The 21,193-nt window shown below is 49.7% G+C and overlaps 9 protein-coding genes across 9 annotated transcripts; 8 read left to right on the forward strand and 1 right to left on the reverse strand.

Annotated features, from left to right (window-relative positions):
- Nucleotides 1-208: 208 nt before the first annotated feature.
- On the forward strand, nt 209-1,189 carry J4E82_005390 (uncharacterized protein; the record flags this gene model as incomplete). The annotated part of the gene is made up of 1 exon (XM_051731657.1): nt 209-1,189. The coding sequence occupies one exon, from the start codon at nt 209-211 to the stop codon at nt 1,187-1,189; it is 981 nt and encodes a 326-aa protein (XP_051588615.1).
- Nucleotides 1,190-1,889: 700 nt separating this feature from the next.
- Nucleotides 1,890-2,932, forward strand: J4E82_005391 (uncharacterized protein; the record flags this gene model as incomplete). Its single annotated transcript, XM_051731658.1, has 3 exons — nt 1,890-2,081; nt 2,134-2,205; nt 2,261-2,932. 3 exons carry the CDS (start codon nt 1,890-1,892, stop codon nt 2,930-2,932), a joined length of 936 nt encoding a protein of 311 aa, XP_051588616.1.
- Nucleotides 2,933-3,725: 793 nt separating this feature from the next.
- J4E82_005392 (uncharacterized protein) lies at nt 3,726-5,468 on the forward strand (the record flags this gene model as incomplete). Its single annotated transcript, XM_051731659.1, has 2 exons — nt 3,726-4,038; nt 4,102-5,468. 2 exons carry the CDS (start codon nt 3,726-3,728, stop codon nt 5,466-5,468), a joined length of 1,680 nt encoding a protein of 559 aa, XP_051588617.1.
- Nucleotides 5,469-9,057: 3,589 nt separating this feature from the next.
- On the forward strand, nt 9,058-9,912 carry J4E82_005393 (uncharacterized protein; the record flags this gene model as incomplete). Its single annotated transcript, XM_051731660.1, has 3 exons — nt 9,058-9,290; nt 9,347-9,521; nt 9,586-9,912. The coding sequence occupies 3 exons, from the start codon at nt 9,058-9,060 to the stop codon at nt 9,910-9,912; spliced, it is 735 nt and encodes a 244-aa protein (XP_051588618.1).
- A 2,068-nt stretch (nt 9,913-11,980) lies between these two features.
- Nucleotides 11,981-14,183, forward strand: J4E82_005394 (uncharacterized protein; the record flags this gene model as incomplete). The annotated part of the gene is made up of 4 exons (XM_051731661.1): nt 11,981-12,137; nt 12,203-12,543; nt 12,598-12,801; nt 12,849-14,183. 4 exons carry the CDS (start codon nt 11,981-11,983, stop codon nt 14,181-14,183), a joined length of 2,037 nt encoding a protein of 678 aa, XP_051588619.1.
- Nucleotides 14,184-14,497: 314 nt separating this feature from the next.
- On the reverse strand, nt 14,498-15,922 carry J4E82_005395 (uncharacterized protein; the record flags this gene model as incomplete). The annotated part of the gene is made up of 1 exon (XM_051731662.1): nt 14,498-15,922. The coding sequence occupies one exon, from the start codon at nt 15,920-15,922 to the stop codon at nt 14,498-14,500; it is 1,425 nt and encodes a 474-aa protein (XP_051588620.1).
- A 767-nt stretch (nt 15,923-16,689) lies between these two features.
- Nucleotides 16,690-18,369, forward strand: J4E82_005396 (uncharacterized protein; the record flags this gene model as incomplete). Its single annotated transcript, XM_051731663.1, has 1 exon — nt 16,690-18,369. The coding sequence occupies one exon, from the start codon at nt 16,690-16,692 to the stop codon at nt 18,367-18,369; it is 1,680 nt and encodes a 559-aa protein (XP_051588621.1).
- A 317-nt stretch (nt 18,370-18,686) lies between these two features.
- J4E82_005397 (uncharacterized protein) lies at nt 18,687-19,131 on the forward strand (the record flags this gene model as incomplete). The annotated part of the gene is made up of 2 exons (XM_051731664.1): nt 18,687-19,025; nt 19,105-19,131. 2 exons carry the CDS (start codon nt 18,687-18,689, stop codon nt 19,129-19,131), a joined length of 366 nt encoding a protein of 121 aa, XP_051588622.1.
- Nucleotides 19,132-20,160: 1,029 nt separating this feature from the next.
- Nucleotides 20,161-21,186, forward strand: J4E82_005398 (uncharacterized protein; the record flags this gene model as incomplete). The annotated part of the gene is made up of 1 exon (XM_051731665.1): nt 20,161-21,186. The coding sequence occupies one exon, from the start codon at nt 20,161-20,163 to the stop codon at nt 21,184-21,186; it is 1,026 nt and encodes a 341-aa protein (XP_051588623.1).
- Nucleotides 21,187-21,193: the final 7 nt, after the last annotated feature.

The raw sequence follows: 21,193 nt of genomic DNA on the forward strand, positions 1-21,193 counted from the left end.
TTTCTTCCTACATCCACAAACACCACAAAACTGCAAGCAGTTGCTTACGGCACGAAGACAACAGATCATTCTGGGACTCATTTCCGTAGAAACACAGGTGCAGATATACTCAGCAAGCTGTCTGGTAGGAATCCGATGATGCTGCAATCAATTTGTTGAGTGAAACTCTCGAGGGTAGCAAACTGATGAAGAGATAGAGTTCAGGCAGATGGACAGGGCGTACACAAATTGGCAGGAGGGTCACGATCTCTCGCCTCAGCAGACCACTGGTCACGACGGCGCTCTAGTAGATGAAGAAGCTGCCAACGAGGTTGAAGGCCAAGCCGGTGCTACACTTGGCCATAGATGGGGCAAACGCAGTCGCAGACACGGTTGCAGGCGTGGCAAGAACAGGAACCAGCAAGAACCAATTCCTGCTGGTTCTGGGCAAGATCAGATACAGGGAACTGCCGAGTCATCGCCCATGACTGCAATCAAGCGCGAGGCTTCCACAGTCCACTTCTGGACTAACGCGACACCTGCGACACTGTTTGGCTTCTCCTCCAACGCCGAAATTCTCGCAACCAATATTGCCAATGAAACGCGAAATCGGTCCACCGCTGAACCTCTGTTCCAGACTGACCACTATCAAGAGGTATATCGTCCAGTAGAAGAAGGTGAAAGTCCATTCGATCCCGATATGTCTTACCTACGGGCTACAGCGATACTGGGTGGGTTTGTTGGAAGGCGTGGTGATGTCGGCAAGAAGAGAAAAAATTGGGTTAGAGAAAGGTACATTTTTGCGAAAGAAGATGAAGAGCTGGTTGTGAGCGGAGAGAAAGGAAGGGACAAGGTCAATAACAACCCGACAAGTGACCAAATTGGGGATCAAAAAGAGCTTACTTCCAACGGGATGAAGAAGTGGGAGTGGTACGGCAAAAAGCTTCGAAAAGACGCTGCTAGAGACGCAAAGAAGGCTGCAAAAAGGGAAGCTATTGGAAGAGGCGGAGTGTCTTCCCGCTACGGTAACCTTGTCGCTAATGGCCGCAACAAGAAACCTCTTCGCGAAATTGAAGCTGGCAGTGCTCGATACGACCACGGCGGCTTTCAGGATACCGATGATTACTACGCCGAGCCGGCTCCTGACCTTAAGAACTTTAGTCTTGATGCCAGGTTTTTTGAGCCTGGAGTTGAACCTGGTGATGACTAGGGTTCCCTCAGATTCGAAATTGATTCCAAGGACGAGATGGTTCAAGGTTTAGGCGTGCCAGGGCAGGTCATTGGAGAGCATTCGTTGGAAAAATTCTTGATATTCAGAAAGAAGAGAACAGAACGAGATGATCTGGCGTTACGAATGAGTGTATTATATACAACGGGACGAAGAAGATCGATGTAGCGCGGTAATGGGTGTATACTGTTGGGATTTTGTAAGTGTGAGGGATTGTTGCAGACCCTAGTTATGTGCTTGTGCATATTTATATAAGCAATGTTAGGGAGTATCGACTGACTTCGCCAAACATTCCATTATCCCGACTTATCTTGTTGACCTCAGGTATCGCTGTGGACGAGGCGCCGAGGGGTACGCCTAGGTGAGTAATCCCCCCACATCTATGCACTAACGATGTATCAAGCTATCACCCCACTTTTGGTCTCCATCTTAACCTTCTTCGTCCAACTCACCTGCTTTCTCAGCTTACTCTCCCGTTATTCATCTGATGAAGCTTTCTACTGTCATGCAACTTTTAACACGTGGGCAAGTACAACCTTTGAATGATGCATAATGGGCATACTGCGTAGTGCCACCCATGTCTGCGGCTGTAAGAATAGCTTGAGCAAGATGGGCTATATAATTAGCAGCAGTACCTGTTGCTAAACAGCATCTCATTATTTCAGAACAGCACTTGACGCGAATGCTTCGGCTTTGCAACATGACCAAGCTCATCACAGTCTTCGGCTCTACCGGTAACCAGGGCGGATCCGTCGTGCGAGCTATCTTGAATCACCCGCAGTTAAGTAAAGAGTGGAAGGTGCGCGGAGTTACAAGGAACCCCGACAAACCCGATGCGCAAGCCATGGTAGCAAAAGGTGTCGAGATGGTCACTGTGAGTCTCTTGATTCGACGATTGTGGATTGGATGGGAACTGAGCATGTTAGGCGAACCTCAACAGCAAGGAGTCAATCTTGAAAGCTATCACCGGATCTGACGCTGTTTTTGGCGTGACAAACGTACTATTCGCTCTGATTCATCACTCTTGCCGTCCGTCTCTAACATTCATCATAGTACTGGGAGATGGCATCACTCGCCCACGAAGTCCAGCAGGGCCGCAATTTGACAGACGCCTGCATCGAAGCGAAGGTTCCGCACCTACTCTGGTCTTCATTACCTCGCGTATCAAAGATCACTGGTGGAAGACTGGCGAACCTACACCACTTTGACAGCAAAGCCATGGTTGAAGAACACATCAATGAAGCCGGTCAACCAGCTTCTTTCGTGCTTCCAGGCTATTTCATGACAAATGTTCCTGGGTCTATCAAGCCGAGTCAAGATGGCGGCGCATACACGTTATCTTTGCTTTTCCACCCCGACACTCGGATTCCAATGCTAGACGTCCCCACCGACTTTGGGAAATTTGTAGCTTCATGTCTCGCTGATCCAAAAGCTACTGTTGGCAAGCACGTGCTTGCTGCGAGCGCATGGGTCACACCTCTCGATGTTTGCGCAGCTGTGGTGAGCGTCACGGGAAAGAGTTGTGAATTCAGGGAAGTGGCAGATGAAGAGTGGAAATCTGGGCAGGAGTTGTTGGAAAATATGATCATGATTAAGGAATGGGCATACTATGGGCCTGGCGCAGATGAGGGCGTGAAGTGGAGTCAAGAGACTGTTAATGGAGTGGGTGGATGGGATGGATTTGGTAATTTTGAGGCGTTCCTTGGAAGGATTGGGTTTGTGTGATTTCGACGCGTACTCCTTGTAGGAAAACCTCTCTATGGGGCATGAATACCTAGGTATGTTGCTAGCATACGATCATTATCGGGCGGTTAACCTTTCAGTCTTCCTACGTGATCCATATTGTTTTGTACATAACTACGTAGTTTCCCATTTCTCACCAATGAAGCGCCCTCTCTTCTGATTGCAGTACATGGCGGAGTCATATTGCCTGCGCAAGATGTATTTTACACATCCTAGACCATGTTACATAGTACGAACGCAATTCAGCTTTAGTAGATAACCATCGGCATCAGCCTTAGACTTGGTAGTCTCAAGGTCAGGATACTGAAGCTGGCCCCTCAGGTTATTGGTCAAGATGACAGTGGATGCATCTTTTAACTGATGAAGAGCGGAGTTGATGATGCCGGTTCATAAGGATGGTAGCTAGTATTGCTCCATGCGCTCTGGATGATTGCCAACGCGTCATCAATGCAACACCAGCCGGAGGTAGGGCGATTACGATATCAAGGACAAAAGAGTTATTGTTGCTGTCCACTAGGAGATCTATGCAGCTGCTGTTGACACCAGAGGCCCTGGGATGTAAGTAGTGTAGCTGCATTTCTAGCACCGGTAGATCTCACGAAGTCCTCTGTTCGGTGGGTATTACCCCGCTGGAGCAACCCCGCAGAGCTCCACTTGTTGCATAACGAGCGCCCAGAGTGAACGTTCATGACTGCCTACCTGAGCTGTGAGGATTGTCTTTTTGTTCCTTATTGTTGCATACATACGCGAGTTTTCTGAGTCTTTATCATCCATCATGACTTCCAATTCCTCAATTCCTTACCTCCGACAATGTGGTAATACCAAACAACTTATTCTTCATGGCAAACCGTATCTGATGCTAGGCGGGGAGCTGCAAAATTCCTCGCTTTCGTCTGCCGAATATATGAGCGAGATTTGGCCTAAGATGGTTGCAACGAATGTCAATACTCTTCTTGGCTCCGTCAGTTGGGAGATGATTGAGCCTGAGGAAGGCAAGTTCGACTTTAAAGAGCTGGACAAAGTCACATTAGATGCACGAAAACACGGCTTACATCTAATCTTATTATGGTTCGGGTCATTTAAGAATGGTGAGTCGGCATACCTAGGTACTCTCGTGACCTATTTCCATATACTGATAGGTCCATCGCTAGGCAGATCGACTTACACGCCATCATGGGTGAAGACGGATCCGAAACGCTTCCCACGCGCTGAACTTCGAAAGGCCGGAGGAGTGATTGAGATTGCAGATGTCTTGTCTCTGTTCCACAAGCAGAATGTTGAAGCGGATGCGAAAGCATTTCAAAAGCTGCTTGCTCATGTCAAAGAGATAGATGAAGATCACAGTACCGTGTTGATGGTGCAAGTCGAGAACGAAGTCGGTCTTCTGTTCGACAGCCGGGACGGAAGTGAGGAGGCTAACAAAGTCTTCTCTGAAACAGTACCTGCAGAACTTCTTCAATTCTTGAGCAACGACTATGATCGACTACACGCCGATCTCAAAGCCAACCTCCAGACTTTCGTCGCGCGCTCGAAGCCGCAGTCTGGTACATGGGAGGAAGTGTTTGGCGTTGGTAGCAGGACTGACGAGCTCTTCATGGCGTACCATTACGCACACTATGTCAATCGTGTAGCAGCGGCTGGTAAATCCGTATACACAATCCCGTTGTACACCAACGTATGGCAGAACTATGCTGGGGAGGATGCTGACAACGACACTCCTATTGTCGTGGGTGGAGGTGGAGAGCCTGGTGATTATCCTTCCGGAGGCGCAACAAGCAACGTTCTTGATATATGGCTACGGTTTGCGCCAGACCTCGAGTTCATTGCGCCGGACATTTATCTTAATGAGTACACTGGCTTATGCGCGAAGTACCGACATGGCGGTAACACGCTTTTTATCCCTGAGCAGCGAAGAGATGAATATGGCGTTCGTCGGATTTGGATAGCCTACGGAACCTTTCAAGCTCTGTTGGCTAGCCCCTTCGGCATCGACACTTTAGAGCCTGAGAAAAATCCTTATACGAAACACTATGAACTCTTATCACAGGTCTCTCAGATTGTCCTTGAAGCGCAAAGTAATCCAGGCTCGTCGGTTGGCTTCTGTTTTGATGAAATGATCGGCGATAGAGATCCATCCAAACCCATCAAGCAACGTTTCGGCGACTGGGATATCACTGTAGAGCGCTCCTTTGTCTTTGGCAAGCCTGGAACTGGCAGCGGTATGGTCATCCATCGTGGCGGAGCGAGCTTTTTACTTATCGGCTGGGGTTTTCAGGTGATGGGTCGATCGACAAAGGCCGACACAAAGTTCAACGGTATCCTAAGGAATGAAGAGAAGACCGTAGATGACGTAGCGACAGGTTCATTACGAACACTAAGAACGTTGGGTGGTGATGAGACGAGAAGTGGAGCGAACGCGATGATGCCAAATGAAGACCCCGACTATGGAGGGTTTCCTATTGCCATAACAATTCCGGCAAGAACTGGTATCGCTGAGGTTGAATTCTACTCCTTCTAGACTTTAGTACTGAGAGCAAAGAGTGTAGTCAGGTGATAGGGAAGAAGGAGACCATCACCACGTACAAAATACGGTTAGTTGGGCGCCTGAACGGCAGCGCGGCATCTTAAGATTGCAAAGGGTCTTTCCGCCTTGGTACACAACGCGACAAACTTATTGCCACATCACGATATTGAAGGAATGATGCTGTGGTTTTAATCGATCTGAGTTGTCGCAAAAGTCTTACACCACGATGTCACGCTATTCTCGGTGTGCAGCAGCAGCAGCAGCTCTAGCTGTCTGCTGCCTAGCCTCTGCTCAGACCACAGCAACAGCTGTCGCTTCCTTCACACCCACATCATCAGCGCAAACCTCAGCCCCAACCTCAAACCTTCCAGCTTTCGAAATCGACATCTTGTTTCCTCGCAGAAATGAAACATACAACTTCACCTCCTCATTGCCCATCGTGTTCGCCTTCCAGAACCTTACTGCGGCTGCTGAACTCGGTTCCTTCAAATTCACATGGGATATCATGCCGTGGAACAGCATCGAGAATCCCATCCCAGGGGGCGTGATTGAGGATTTATGGGACAGGGAATTTACCTCGCAAAATGTATCCACGTTCACCAACACCGATGGATCACCGTACATTTTAGTCAACTACACTAATCCAAAGGAATGGGATCATCCACCAAACTACGGAGGCACTGCATATGCATTGCAGTGGTATATCCAATGGCATGATATAGATGCCCAGTGCGACCACCCCAGACCTGTCATAACTTCAACTCGAGAAGTGCTTTTTACCCTTTGGCCCGTATCATCCATATCACCCGGTGATTGGAGTGCCCCTAATCCAAATACGCTCGGAAATGTCACAGACAATTGCGCGCAATTGGGTACTTTCGCCAGGGTCCACGCGAGCGATTCGGACGTCTGTTCACTGGATCAGCTACAGTTAGGAGACAACGGGGATCCATGCGCCATCAAGCCTGATGAAGCCATGGTCAGCAGCATATCTAGCGTCGTAGAAAGTCTGTCTGCTTCACAGAGTCTCGCTACTGCAGCCCCAACGACTACTGAGTCTCCTGCCTCGTCGAACGCTGCCGTCGCAACAGGTGCGTCGGTACAGCCAGCACTCGCTGCAGCCTTGGTACTTGGTGGATGGGAATTGTGGTCGCTGTAATGTCAGAACAACACGCCCAGGCGTATCAGGTTCTGGACTCTTCACACCGCTTCTCTGTTGGTTCACTACCGGCCAATAACTTCTCAATAACTAAAAGATTCGTGAAGATGTACTGAGAATGAACACTATTCGCAAAATTGTGCATCCAATGCAAGCAGAATGAAAGCTATGTAAGTTTTTGTGTGCTTTGCTTTGCGTCCATTGGCCCTGCTATTACTGCCTCAACCCCGCCACGTCTTCTGTCCCGTCCAAAAAGAAAACCTCTCAACTTTCTTTAAACGTGTTTGCGGATACTTGTTGGCAGGCTTAAAAACATTGTCCGTGGAATGTTAGACGGGACGACAAATAGAAGCAGATTCAATTACCTTTTAAGGGACCGGGGCCAAAAGAAACGTCGCCCTTACAGCCTGGAAAGTACCAAAAACAGTGTTACAGGCAACCATATTGGTAGGCAGGAGCAGTAGCTACACGTGTGGCTCCCCAGGTAGCGCCTTCTTCTGCGTGGCATGCCATGACCACTGCGGAGCAAACAGCCTGACAACCCCGTATCCGAGTGGGCCGGCTGAGGCCAATTGAGCGAGCACGAAAAAGAATACCGCAATGTTTGGAGAAGACAAAAAGTTGTAATCTGCGCAAACAAAAAGAGACCGAAACCACTTACGGATTGATCAAGCTTGCTACAGGCTGGGTAGGCGTGTGATAAAAGTCCTCCCGCACGAACACTACATCATCTCAGCTTGAGTTACACAACAGCTTGCCAATTCGATTACTGGCTATACAGTCCGCCCACGTGTTTCTCCAATCAAATTTTCCATACATGTGTTTATTGCGCCAGACATCTCGCCACATCTGATTATGTATGATCAAGGAGCGACAAACGGCAGGCAAGATTCTTGACGGGCGAAATACATAATACTGTATTGAAAAGAGATATGAAGCATTGGGAGGCACCGCTATCGAACACAAAATCTGTCGCCAAGCTACCGATATCAGAGCTCACGACCCAGGTTCCGGGACAAGAGCGATGTAAGATTGCGACTACCCTATTCAAGACTGAACGACGTATTCGCTTGGTCAGACTAGAGACCCGGACCGGGACATGGAAGACGGTCTTGGGTTCGATCTAGAATTGGTGCCTGACTAAACTACATGTGTCCTAGGATTGCTCGGCTGAGTTGTTGGAGCAGCATGAACGGCCCTGTGTAAAGGGCCGACGCGAGCGAAACGAGCTAGCTATAGCACGCCACAGCCCGGAATCGTGCGGCACGTCATCGCGAGAGATCCCCTAGTGCACCGCCTACGGAACTTCCCATCCACGCTGAGATTTAGTTGCTGCAACTAGGTACAATGTTGGATTTCGTGGGACATGTACTGCTACTAACAAGACAACGCCATTCAACACGGCCTCATTCTTGGGGCACCAGTACTTAGCGCCTGTAGGGATTCACCAGTTCCTTCATTATGCCTTCGATGCAGGTCTGGCAGCGACTTTGGTAGGGTGGCCTGTGCAGTGCAACACCACCTGGTCAGTTCTAGCCCCTTCACGCAGATCGCGACGTCCTAGACGTGGGCTAGAGGTGACTGCTTACAGACTTAGTCTTTAGCTGGCATAGTCTCGGCGCAGCAACCTGGGGGAACTAACTGCAGCTGAATTTTGCACGTCTAGCAATGGCTTCACTCCAGACTGGATCAGGCCACTGTCGTGTTTCAAGGCAATGCACACCCAGGTATCCATGATGACCCATCCCAACCGCAATGCAAGCTGCCAAGAGCTGAGGACTTGAACGAAGGTTTTGATATGTTGATGTTTTCTGGCATCCATGAAATCCTCGTTCATGTGACGATTTCTATTCACGTTTTACAGAGCCTGCATTAAGATGAGATTACCCTGCGATTGGATGTTGCCAGGCTTGGCTTATTATTAGAATTCTGTCATGACTTAATGCGTCTGGTGCGGTTTTCAACCGTCAAATTGTACTGCGTATAATTTGAGTAGGCGTGGCGCCGACCCACTGGCACCTGTCTGTCCTAGGTTATCCATGAGTGCCAAGCATCTTCCTAAGCTATGGAAGCAAAGTAGTATCGTATCGCACGTGGCGCATGTGTCTTTGTAAGGAAACTAGTTCTTAGACTTCTCAAGCTTCATGGAACCCGTACGGTGATATTTCGATGCAATATAGGTGCATTCTTACCAAGACCTTTAACACCGAGTAATGTCACCGAAAGGTGTCACGAGCTTACTATCGTGAGATAGCAGCAAGGCGTCTTGAACTGCGCAGAAGCTCTGAGCATAAAAGACACCACCAACCCCCTCTACAGTTCAGACACAGCTTCCCGCAGATCACATCAACACAGTTTTTACATCAACACACACTCTCTTTGTCAATTTAGTGGCCTTTCGCTCTATCACTCTTTTACACCAAAATGCATTTCACTACAATCTTATCTGCCTTTGCAGCAGTTTCAGGCGTCCTGGCAGCTCCCGCTCCAACTCAGCTTGATACTCGCGCTGTAGTCCCGCACAACTCCCTCAACCCAATCCGGACCCGCCTGCAAGGAGGAGCGATTGGTCGTGCCATTCTGAGGTTCCAGCCCTTGCTTCACATTGCTCACGGCTGCCAGCCCTACACTGCAGTTGACGACAATGGCAACACCAGGTAAGCTTATGAGATGATGCACTCAAACTTCAAGCGCTCACACATCTTGTTCACAGTGGAGGTCTCCAGGATACTGGAAATGTCAGCGCCGGATGCCGTGACCAAAACAAGGGCCAGACCTATGCTCGAGCAGCATGGCACAAGGGCAAGTTCGCTATCATGTACGCGTGGTACTGGCCCAAGGACCAGCCAACCGCTGGCAACGTCGTAGGCGGCCACCGCCATGACTGGGTAAGTTGTGACTGTACGAGATGCATGTGAGACATTTGCTGACTTAGTGCCTACACCTTTACAGGAGAGTGTTGTCGTCTGGATTGACAACCCGGCGAACGCCAATCCCCGTATCCTCGGTGCTGCTGCATCCGGCCATGGCGGTTACTCGCCCACCACGCGCCCCAACATTCAAGGCAACAACGTCAAAGTGGAGTACTTCGTCAGGTTCCCCTACAACCACGCTACGCAGTTTACCAACACCGTCGGTCGCACCTACTGGATCAGCGACTGGGATGCTATGCCGACCGCTGCTAGGCAAGCTCTTGCTCCCAGGGACCTCTTTGGAAAGGCAAATGTACCTTTCAGGAACGACGTCTTCGCTAGCAACTTGGACAAGGCTTATGTCTAGGTGTTAGATCTGAACAGTTACCTCCTTGGTTCCTGACTTACTTTTCTGGACAATATCGATCATATCGTTTGTGTTATTGGCGATGGGGTAGCTGTAAGTAGCTACTTGTCCGTGGGCTATCGATCTGGATGGGATATCATTTCCAGATACAGTGTGCTTCTAATCTCTGCCGTTTTACATTGTTGTTGTTAGGGCTTCTGCGTTTATTTCTATGTGTTTTGTTTTTGTTTCAGAAGATAGAGAAACCAGGTTACACGTGCGCTATATACATTATGCTTAACCATATAACATGCCACATCCTTATTCTACCTATGCTCCCTCCTCACGTGCTGCATAAATAGGAATAGTTGGTCATCTGCCCATCGAGAGCGATGACAACCCGCAGACAGTGTTTTTAGAATATTGTGTATATGAAGTGTACGAAGTGGGGGAATAAAATCTACCACTGGTGCTTGAAAGCCAGGGGTGAGAGCGTCGGGAGTATCAAAGGTCAGAGGAGACGCATGGTTGAACGATAAAGCTGTAGTCAAGCCAGTAACGAGTAGTGAATAACGGTCTGACAAAGCTATACTCAACTAACCGCAGTTGGCTCGTCCATGTCACTTTGATGGGTACAATCGTAATAATCCGACGGACTCTTGGGCCCTCAATCCTCCTTCTGAAAGCGGAAGTAGGTCGAAGAGTGGAGGTTGTGCGTCAGCCAAGCAAATGTCCTAGATTTAGGCAGCAACATAAGAGAATCGGAGTATATAACTACCGGATCTCAATCGAAAACTGTGTCTCATCGTTGAGCACTCTAGCTTTCGTCGTAGAGCATTTGGAAATGTCTCCAATTCAGGTTGCGCAGACCTCATCGCCTCTCTTTAGGCTCCCGGCCGAGATCCGCTTTGCCATATACGAGCTTCTGGACCTTCCGCCCATCGACAATGAACAATGCCGCGGACTGATCCTTTCGTGTCGGCAAGCAAAGCACGAGTGCGAACGAGTTTCGATCCGCACGACAAAAGCGTGGCTGCTGGCTTACAAGCAGGACGTCCTCTCACAGAGCGAGCTAGGAGTGCGCATTCTGCTCCCTATCATAACACGAACACCTGTCGGAATGCATTCCAAGTTTCACACCTTGCGAAATTTGACACTGGTAGTCCCTGGCCACAGAATCCATGATTGCGGCTATCAGGACCCAAAATTCTTCGAAAGCCTCCGACCTTTGAACGCTATCTTCAGCTTATGGTTAGACAGCTTGACCTTGCACTTCTCGGGCTCGTTGAGAAGCGGCCCAGGACACAGGATGTATATGCACATCGGCAAGAGCTTCAGACGCCTGTTCTTCGTTCTAGAAAGTGGCCTTACGTATGCGCACGATCCTGTCGGTCAGAAAGGCAACCTCAAGCTCAACAAATACAGTTCTTCGGTAAAGCACTGGCGGCCACAACCAGCTTTCATCAAGAAGCTAGTGGTTTCATGGGACTTGACCGAGGAGGGTTTGCGTAGCGAAGACCTGGTAGCAGTAGATGGCCACTGCAGAAAGCGTGCAACAGCGGCTTGTCCCGGATTGCAAAGGTACCGCGTCGTCAGCGAAGATGAACTCCTTGGGTCAGAGTCGAGAGAGTCATTTTGTCGATTCCGCCCCTCGGACCTCGAAGATCGTATGGCGGGCCCAGATAGCGAGCACAAAAAGAAATGTCTCAAGTGTGGGTACCACGGTTGGGACTACCGTCGCTATATCCGAGGGTTGCCAGTGGATGATGACGAACGTTGGCTTTGACAACCCTTGCGAAAACAACACGATAACACAATTGAAAATGTGTGGAAGACTTGAAGCTGTGCTTGTTGAAGCTCGAAGATCCCGCCAGGAGCCGCGCGATCTGGGCGATCCAGGGGCGCCCACTAACACCCAAACAAGTAACAAGCGATGCGGGCTTATCAGGAACAATCGAACATCATTGAACAATCACCGCTACGAATTTAGTATCTACGTCATGTTTAGAGGTATCGCCGAAGTTCGGTTGAAAAGATATGGGGAAGCGCTGCACACTCTCTTCTTTTGGATCTCTTGAATCGCGTAATCATGTGCGGCATCACTTGTGCGGTTGCATTGCGGGGTCATGGACCATTAGCAAAGGAACGTGGGGAGTTGAGCAAGACACTGGACCAGAGTCTGGATAATATCAAGCATCGTGGGCCCGATGCAGAAGGCCACTGGATTAGCGAAGATTGTCGCGTGGGTACGTGGAGAAGTTACTGCAGCTGCAACGGACACAGACACACAACTGACTTGCTCACCACCTAGCTCTTGCCCACAACCGACTAGCGATCGTCGACTTAAACCCGGAAGGTGAACAGCCATTCCATGATGAAGGCAGTACTATCCATGCCGTAGTAAATGGCGAGTTATATGGCTATCAAGAGATCCGAGATTGCCTCAGTCGCGAGGGCTACAAATTCAAGAGCCAGTCAGACTCCGAGATTGCACTGGCGCTATACAAGAAGCATGGTCTATCCTTTCTGTCGCATCTACGCGGAGAGTTCTCACTATGTTTATACGACTCCGAGGCTCAGATCTTTATCGCCGCATGCGATCGATATGCCATCAAGCCCATGTACTACACGGTCCTAGATGGCAAACTGCTGGTATGGTCATCAAGTACCGTTCGCATATACTAAAGACTCACATACACCTCCTAGGTCGCTTCCGAAATGAAGGCATTCCTTCCTTTCGGATGGCAACCCGAGTGGGACGTGCAAAGCATCAAAGACGTGGGCTGGTTGTGCGATGGAAGAACTATCTTCCAAAGTGTTTCCAAGATACTGCCTGGTCATTATTTGCTGTGTAGGTCTTTCGGCACCATTTCGCAAGACAAGTATTGGGATGTCGAGTTCAAAGACAAGGTACGTGCAATAGCAGGTGCATTACAAACATTACTAACACATGTCAGCGTGAGCTTGAAACAAGGAGTGAAGACGAGATGATACAAGGCGTACGGAAACATCTCCTAGATGCCGTACGAGACCGCCTCCGTGCAGATGTGCCGATTGGTGTCTTTCTCAGTGGCGGCATCGACTCCAGCGCAATAGCGGGAATGGTGAAGCATCTTATGGACACGGAAGGTGCTCAGCTTGGTACTGCTCCAGCTTCAGAAAGGATCAACTGCTTCAGTGTTAAGTTTATTGGTGAAGAACATGACGAGGAGCCGATCGCGCGTCGTACTGCGGACTGGCTTGGAGTCAAGATGCACCACTGCGAGATGACCGAAGAGAATTTTGCAGCCAACATCGAGAACGCAGTCTGGCACAACGAGACAGCTGTGACTGATCTGGGGACTGTCGGTAAATTCCTGCTTTCAAAGCTTACCAGTAAGGAAGGTATCAAGGTTGTTCTTACAGGAGAAGGATCAGATGAACACTTCGCCGGCTACAGAGAGTTACTTACCGATTTCGTTCGCGAACCCGATCTTGCATGGCCAAATTCCTGTCTCCCTGAAGAAGAGCGCATAGCAACTTTTAAGGGGCTAGAGGGCTCCGACACCTCAGGTCCAAAGGAACTCGTGACCTCGGCCGCAGTCCGTGCCCAAGTGAACAACACTTCTTTCCTCGGCTTCACGCAAACCGCATCTCTACGAGATCCGCTCTTCGCTCCTTGGGTATTCGGCGAATTTGGGACTACCGACAAACGTCTCACTGCCGTGAACGCCATCGACGGTCGCACGCGAGAGCTGATGACCAACAAATGGCACCCACTTCACACTTCTCTGTACATCTGGACGAAGTCATCTCTTGCGAACGGTCTTCTTACCGTATTAGGTGACCGTTGCGAGATGGCCCACAGTGTCGAAGGACGTCAACCATTCCTCGACCACCGCCTCACAGAATACGCCATGAAACTTCCGCCATCAGTAAAACTGCATTACGATCCTTCTACTCGCACCTTCAGCGAAAAGTGGATCCTGAAGGAGGCCATGAAGCCATTCATCACGACTGAGCTATATGCACGCAAGAAGCATCCTTTCTCTGCTCCAGTGAAATACAAGCCTGATGGGCCAGTGCATAAGCTGTTCGAGAAACTGCTCACGAAGGAAAATGTGGAGGCTTTGGGGTTTTTGGAGTGGGACAAGTGTAAGGATCTGTTGCACGACGCGATATACGATGGCGACCGGCCGAAGTGGAGCCAGATGATACTTGTGGGCCAGTTTGTAATCCTGAGTCAGAAGTTTGGAGTGAAGAAAGCTGCGCCGGAGTTTGTTAGATTGGAGACAAATGGCTTTGCAAGATAGTTCTCGATGGCTAATTTTACCGACATTTTGCTCTGCTCCGACCTATAAGATTATCAAATGTGATGGGCTCACTAGGCTACATGGGCTGTTCATGTATGCATTATAGATGCGACGTCATGTCCTCCATTGCTGCAGCAGATAATTATGTGACTTAGGTAGTGTAGGTGTAGCACAGCTTCTGACAACGTCGTGCTTGACAGGTACGAGATGGACTTGATATAAATTAAGGTTCATGCTTCACATTTTTGTCTTATCGTTTCTCGTAACTAGGGCAACTTCATCCCGTTTCGGGTCGGATTTCGTGGGAGCATAACCTAATCTCTGTTTCGGCTCGGACTCCACCTTTTGAAGACGAATTCTCGAACTGTGTACTTCTTCAGAACACTGCCGATGTCGAGCCTGAACCCGTCAAGCTCCACACAGCTTGTATCCCACGGTTCTGGTACCTCAACGTAGACAAGCATCAGTGTCTTCATGACCTGTGTTTGCACTCGGTTCACCCGGTGGAACCACCACCAATCCCGGCGCTCCTTTTCCGCAGCTCTGACTTGGCTTTGACCATCTGCTTGCTCATTCCAGTAGGGAGCCGAGTAAGAAGGGATGATCATGATTGCAAACTCTGCGTGTGTGAAGGCAGGCCCTCGGATGTAGAGTAAGTAATCGACGGCGAACTTGACGCCAGGCCGAACTACCCATCCTAGGGAGCGGAAGTGATGGAAGACAACGTACTTCATCAGGAAAGGGTTGTCGGGCGCAATAGAAGGAATGCACGACATAGCGGGATCCATGCGCGTGGCACCGTTGCTCATGTTGTACGCAGTACGAAGATGAGTCAACGTTCCTTCTAGATCAATGGATTCGCTGGGACTCAACGCATACAAGCAGTATAAGCGCAACAGATACCATGTAGGGTAGCGTTGCAAATCGTCCGACGACGCCTGGACGTCTGCGTTGATGACTTCTAGAGCACCAAGGACGTATGTAAGGAAGAAGGCTTCCTCGGGCGTGAGCTGGAGATGTTCAAGATCAGGAACATCAAGTTCCGGGCCAGCTTCAGTGTCGGCATGTGCAACGGCGCCATCTGCGGCTTTGTTGATCGTGGAAGTCCCCGCAACCTCTTCCGGCTTGCTGGTATCCTTGGCATCACTATCTACAAGCTTATCGATGTTGGCATCTGATACAATCTTGCCTTCTTGTCGTAATTGTTGCTCAATAGCTTCGCGTTGTGCCTTGGCTCTCTCTAATTTGAACTGCCTCCGCTCTTCTCGCCTTGATTGTGTCACCTCGGTGCTTGTCTTCGACGCCTGCGCACCTCGCCTTCGCTTTTCAGCTACTAGCCATTGCGGCTCACTTCGACTGAGGGACCCCTTACCCCAGAAGCCCTGCTCCCAAAGAGCTCGAATAGAGGTTGGATCGGTGACGTGGATTGACTGAGTCTCTACAGAGTAGTATGCTTTATGTACGACGTGATGTGATTGTGGTGGCCACAGCGACTGTGAGATTAGACTGATGACTAGTCGCAAGACAGAAATCGGGTTGTGCGGAACGAAGGCAGGCAGTGCATAAACGTCTAATGGTAGAGGCTTCGCATGTATCTCATTATAGTTGGGTCGTTTTGGGCGAGGCTTCCTCGAAGCACCGTTTGCTGGTTCTTGGTTCTGTTGAGGTAGACCGTTCGGACGTGCCTCGCTTGCTGCTGCAGCTTGCTCAGGTCGCATGGCCGCGGACATGCCTGACATTTCAGCTCAGTGTTCGATGAAACTGCACTGACGTTAGCACTGAGCGCGCACAGAAGCAATGCGACATGTAGTGAGTAATATCGATCAGATACCGTTGTAGTCTATTGTAACGGAGACAGCATCGAGCACCTAACGCAGTCAAGTGAATGCCTGCGCCGGCAATCGTATAAGTGAAAAGGTGTCATCATGAAAAGAAATTCCAAAGGAGCAAAGGCAGAACACGATCGTGACTTCCGCGCACATGACGCTGACAGAAGCTTTGATGATGTGCAGCCTTCAGTACGTTTGAAAAAGAGAGAAATAGATAAGACTTACCCAGCCTTTGCGACGTCAAGTAATGGCGTCGTCGACGAGGATTGTGAGCTTCATGGTGGTGGTGCTGGGAGCAAGAGCAAAGCGCAAAAAGTTTGGAGATGACTGTTTGCCAAGGCCAGATCTGATTGGTTGAACTGGCCGCCTCAACACGCGTGGTCCAATTGTCCCACCATGACCACCATGACACAAGCTTGTCACTAAGACAGTCGCTTCCAGCTGCTTGGAGCATTTGCCTCACCATAGTCAAGAACGGTGTTGGGTTTGTACTTACTTCTGCAGCTTGTTATGACGTAATCGGAGCAGCTCACCTTCCGAGAAATTAACAGAACATCGTCGTAACGCCACGCAAGAGTGATTAGGCATCTACGTTGCTCACGCGCATTCTGCCCGCTTGATTATAGACTCACCCTTAAAACTACCACAGCATTAGATACGGTACAATCACATTTAATATGTTGCCAGCGGCAAGGTGGTCCTTGCGACTGCCACGACAGAGCGCTCCATCATTCGTCACCAAAAGTACACCTCTACAGCTACCACTTCGTAATCGCCTATCAAAACACAAAGCGCCACGAACGAGCTTGCCGTATTCGACGAAACCACCTGGTAACGAGAACTCGCCGAACACACATGATGAGTCTCCAAAAGAGACATCCAAGGTCGACGCCGTGTCCAACGCCCTCTCTACCACGCCTGATTCCGAAAATAATCTCATCACACCCGTATATATGCCCGAAGACCCACATGCCGTCCTCAAGCAGACCCATCCTGCCATGCGCCTGCTCGACAACTCCTCTCTTATAGTACAACGACAGCTGGAGATGATGAATGTGCTCATGGGCTTTGAGCAAGCGAACCGCTACGTTATCATGGATCCGCATGGCAGTCATATTGGATATCTAGCAGAGCAAGAGCATGGCATAGGAAATGCCATGGCGAGACAGATGTTCAAGACGCATCGGAGCTTTACGACACACGTCTTTGATCGGGACGAGAAGGAAATACTGAGGTTTCACAGGCCTTTCAGCTGGATCAACTCGAGAATACGCGTCTATGATGCTGTAGGACAGGGCGAGGGCGCGTACACCAGCTCGTCAAGTCTGCAAGGGACAAGCGCGCGAAGCATAGCCAATCAAACCAGCGCAAACGTCTCTAGTTTACCACTGCAGGACATGCGTATTATCGGAGCTGCAGAACAAGAGTGGGCACCGTTACGAAGGAAATACAATCTGTTCCTTGCAAGGAATTTGGAGGACGTTGCTGCTGCACCCGGCACACCCCAGCTGTCCTCTGGCGACTTGCCAATCTCCGACTCAAAAGCTGTCGCTGTAGCTGAGGGTGACACACGAGAAGTCGGCATGCTTCAGTTTGCCAGGGTTGACGAGCCCTTTCTTTCCTGGGATTTCAGCTTGATGTCTGAAGACGGACGCCTGGCAGGCTCCGTCAATCGCAACTTCGGCGGCTTTGCGCGTGAAATCTTTACGGATACGGGCGTTTACGCACTGAGGATGGATGCTGCCGGACTGGCAAGTGAGCCATCCCACCTGGTGTCCAAAACTGGTGAACAAAGTAGGCCGTCACTTGAAGGCTATCCTGGTATGACCCTTGATCAACGAGCCGTGATGCTCGCCACGGCCGTTAGCATAGACTTTGATTATTTCAGTCGGCATAGCGGTTCCGGCGGCATGTGGCCAATGTGGATGCCGTGGGTTGGTGGCAGCGGTGAAGCTGCTGGCGGCGCTGCAGCTGGTGAGGCGGGCGCAGCCGGTGCTGGAGCTGTAGGCGCTGCTGGCGAAAGCGGTATCGCAGGCGAAGTCGGCACTGCAGCACGCGGATTAGGTGCTGGAGAAGGTGTAGCGACAGGCGCGGCTACAATGGCAGGCTACGAAGCTATGCAAAGAGGGCGAGAATCGAGGCAACAAGGAGGAGATGATGCTTCTCCGCAGGCAGCTGATCCATATCAACCTAGCCCAGACCAACAGTACGGTACAGGCCAAGCAGGTGAGGATATATGGGGTGAAGACCCTAGTGTAGGACCTCGCGATCAAGACCAAGGCTTCTGGGGTGGAGGGAATGAACAGGCCGGAGGCGATGCTGGTGGGTTCAGTTGGGGAGACTTCTTTGACGAGTAAGATCCTGCAGCTTCTTATGTACTACTATATCACCATTTAGCATTCATACCATTCTAAACGAAGGGCTCCATACTCCTCATAACAAAGACAACTGTAAGGTGCCGCGATTGCATATGCACGTAGTCTGCGGCTGAAGTGGGGCTGTGCTAGGTAAGCACCTCAATCCTTAAACATTATTTCACTTAGCAACTCATTTTTCTCCATATCTTGTCTTCCACCAATCGCTTGACGCAACTAGACTTTCACGCTTGGCTCATCATTGTCGTCTGAGCATACTCAATAACCTTTTACTTCTTAAAGTGAGAGTTTTCGACAAGATGGCCCGTAGCACAATGAGAATTGCGCGGACTGCGAATGTTTATCAATACACAAGATTAGACACAAAGAAGCAGCAGATTCGTCTCCTGAAACTATCGCGACCTCCATCTGCCGCGAACGTACTACCCGACCGGAATATGATCCACTGCGAACTCGAGACGTTCGATCTCGATACTGTACCCGAACATATCGCTCTGTCATACACCTGGGGTGATGCATCGAATAATCAACATATTATCGTAGGCAACAAAGCAATGGCCGTTAGAATGAATTTGTTCGACTTCTTATACGCCTTTCGCTCAGATGATGCCAACATTCGCCACCTCTGGATCGACCAGGTATGCTCCATGGCTCCTCTTTAACATATATGTGGACTGATACCGATTACTCAGATATGCATCAACCAGCAGGATACAGCGGAACGCAACCATCAAGTTCGCTTGATGGCTAGAATTTACAGTGGATGCATCTATGTTATCGCTTGGCTTGGTTTATCTTCGTCAAGAGCGGCGCGAAGATACTCGAAGATCAGAAATGCTGCAAATACGAAGGCCATACTAGAAAATCGCTACTTCACACGTCTCTGGATTGTGCAGGAAGTGTTGCTACCAAAAGAGGCACGCATCTTATGCGGTGATACCTGGATACACTGGGATACCCTAAAGCAAGCTGCATTGTGGGCTGATTATCTCGAGCACCCAACACTCCAACGGGTGACGTGGCTACTAACTGACCGTTACGCCCATTCAGAGCGCATTGAACCTGGGTATAAGCATTTGCTTGTCAATATGCTGAGAGAATTTTCTGGTATGGACTGCGAAGACCCTCGAGAGAAGTTATACGGTATGCTAGGCCTGGTCTCGGAGGAGCTCCGTCCTGTTGTGAATTATGACAACACCGTGGAACAAGTTTATCTTGATACCATGAGGATGCTTGGAGTATGGCATTGTCTGGATGCCTCAAATTGGTGGTGGCAAGATCTGCCGTTAAGAATGGGTGTGTCCTTGGCTCACGTCGTATCCATGCAGCCTTTCATCACTGACCTGCTTGCTTGCGGGCAGCAACCGATTGAAACACTCCCGTTCTGGACTCTGCACATGGGCTACGAAAAAGCCGATTCAAAACATCATGGGTTGGGTTGTTGGTGGTACGAATGTGGGGGCGTCCGGCATTATTACGATTGTATCGTGAGAGCGTCCGAAGACTCAGAAGCCGTTTTGTGGTCGCTGCTTGATGCTACTCCTGAACGAGGCTCACGGTAATGCCGGGGTACCCCGCAGCGTCGCGTATCTGCCCCGGAAATTCACCCAACTCCAAATTTCCCGACCCGCCACTTCGGGCGCAATTCTTCCGTCAATTCCATGTTGCCGGGGCTCCGTCTTCAATGCCATGGACGATATAACTATAGCCAAGCCTACCAGAAGTCATGATTAGGGTTATCAAGCCTTCCGAAACATCTTCTTCTCGGCCACCATGAAGCTTACCACTACTTCATGCATCTCCTTAACGCTGTGTGCGCACGCAATAGCAGCCCCAAGCTATCCGAAACAAACGCACGGTTCTTTCAAGTGGCGCTCTACGAAATCTCTGGTAGCTTTTGGCGATAGCTACACATATGTACAAGGCACGCTTGGTCATGTGAATTATACTTTCATCGGAGATGAGTTCAACTTCTCTTTCACGCCCAAACAGCTCTTCTCAGATCGCATTGTGCAGAATCTCACGGGAACGGCTGAAGGAGGACCAAACTGGGTCGAGTTCTTGACCGAATGTGGTGTTGAGGATGGCTTGCATGACCCAAGGAAATGCGATGTTCAACTCTGGGACTTTGCATATGCCGGTGCAAACACTATCAACGAAGCTGGATTCACCCCCCTACACCACAACCATACCGTCTCGCTCGAACGTCAAGTAGAACAATTCGTCTCTTACGGTAACCCGGCCCTTGAATCAATCGATCTCAACAAGAAGAAGGCACTAGTTGCGATATGGATTGGTATCAACGACATCAACGACCTTGTTTCTACTCAAGGCAAGAATGCAACTTTCGCACCGAGCTATGAAAAGGTCCAGGACAGGTTATTCAAGAGCGTGGAGAAGATATACAGTTTAGGTTACAAGAACTTCCTGTTCATGAACCTGCCGCCCCTGGATCGTGGTCCGGGAACGCCCAATGTCAACGCCTCTATGGTCTCTTCTTTCAACAAGATCCATGCTGAGCATGCCGATGCCTTTCAAAACCAACACAAAGACGTCAAGGTGCTCCAGTTCGATGTCAACAGTGTTTTGAACAACGTGTTGGATCACTACCAAGATTACGGATTCAAGAACGTCACAAACTACTGCCCTGGATACAACCAGCCAGACATCCTGACAGATCCCGGCAAATATGGATGTACGGAGTTGGATACGTTTTTTTGGTACAACTCAGGTCATCTAACAAGTAGGACGCACGAGATAATGACAAAGGCATTGAGGAAATGGTTGTTGAAGCAATAGATGGGGG

Source organism: Alternaria postmessia (assembly GCF_024291825.1).
Source record: "Alternaria postmessia strain BMP 2775 chromosome Unknown scaffold_28, whole genome shotgun sequence".
Lineage (NCBI taxonomy): Eukaryota > Fungi > Ascomycota > Dothideomycetes > Pleosporales > Pleosporaceae > Alternaria > Alternaria postmessia.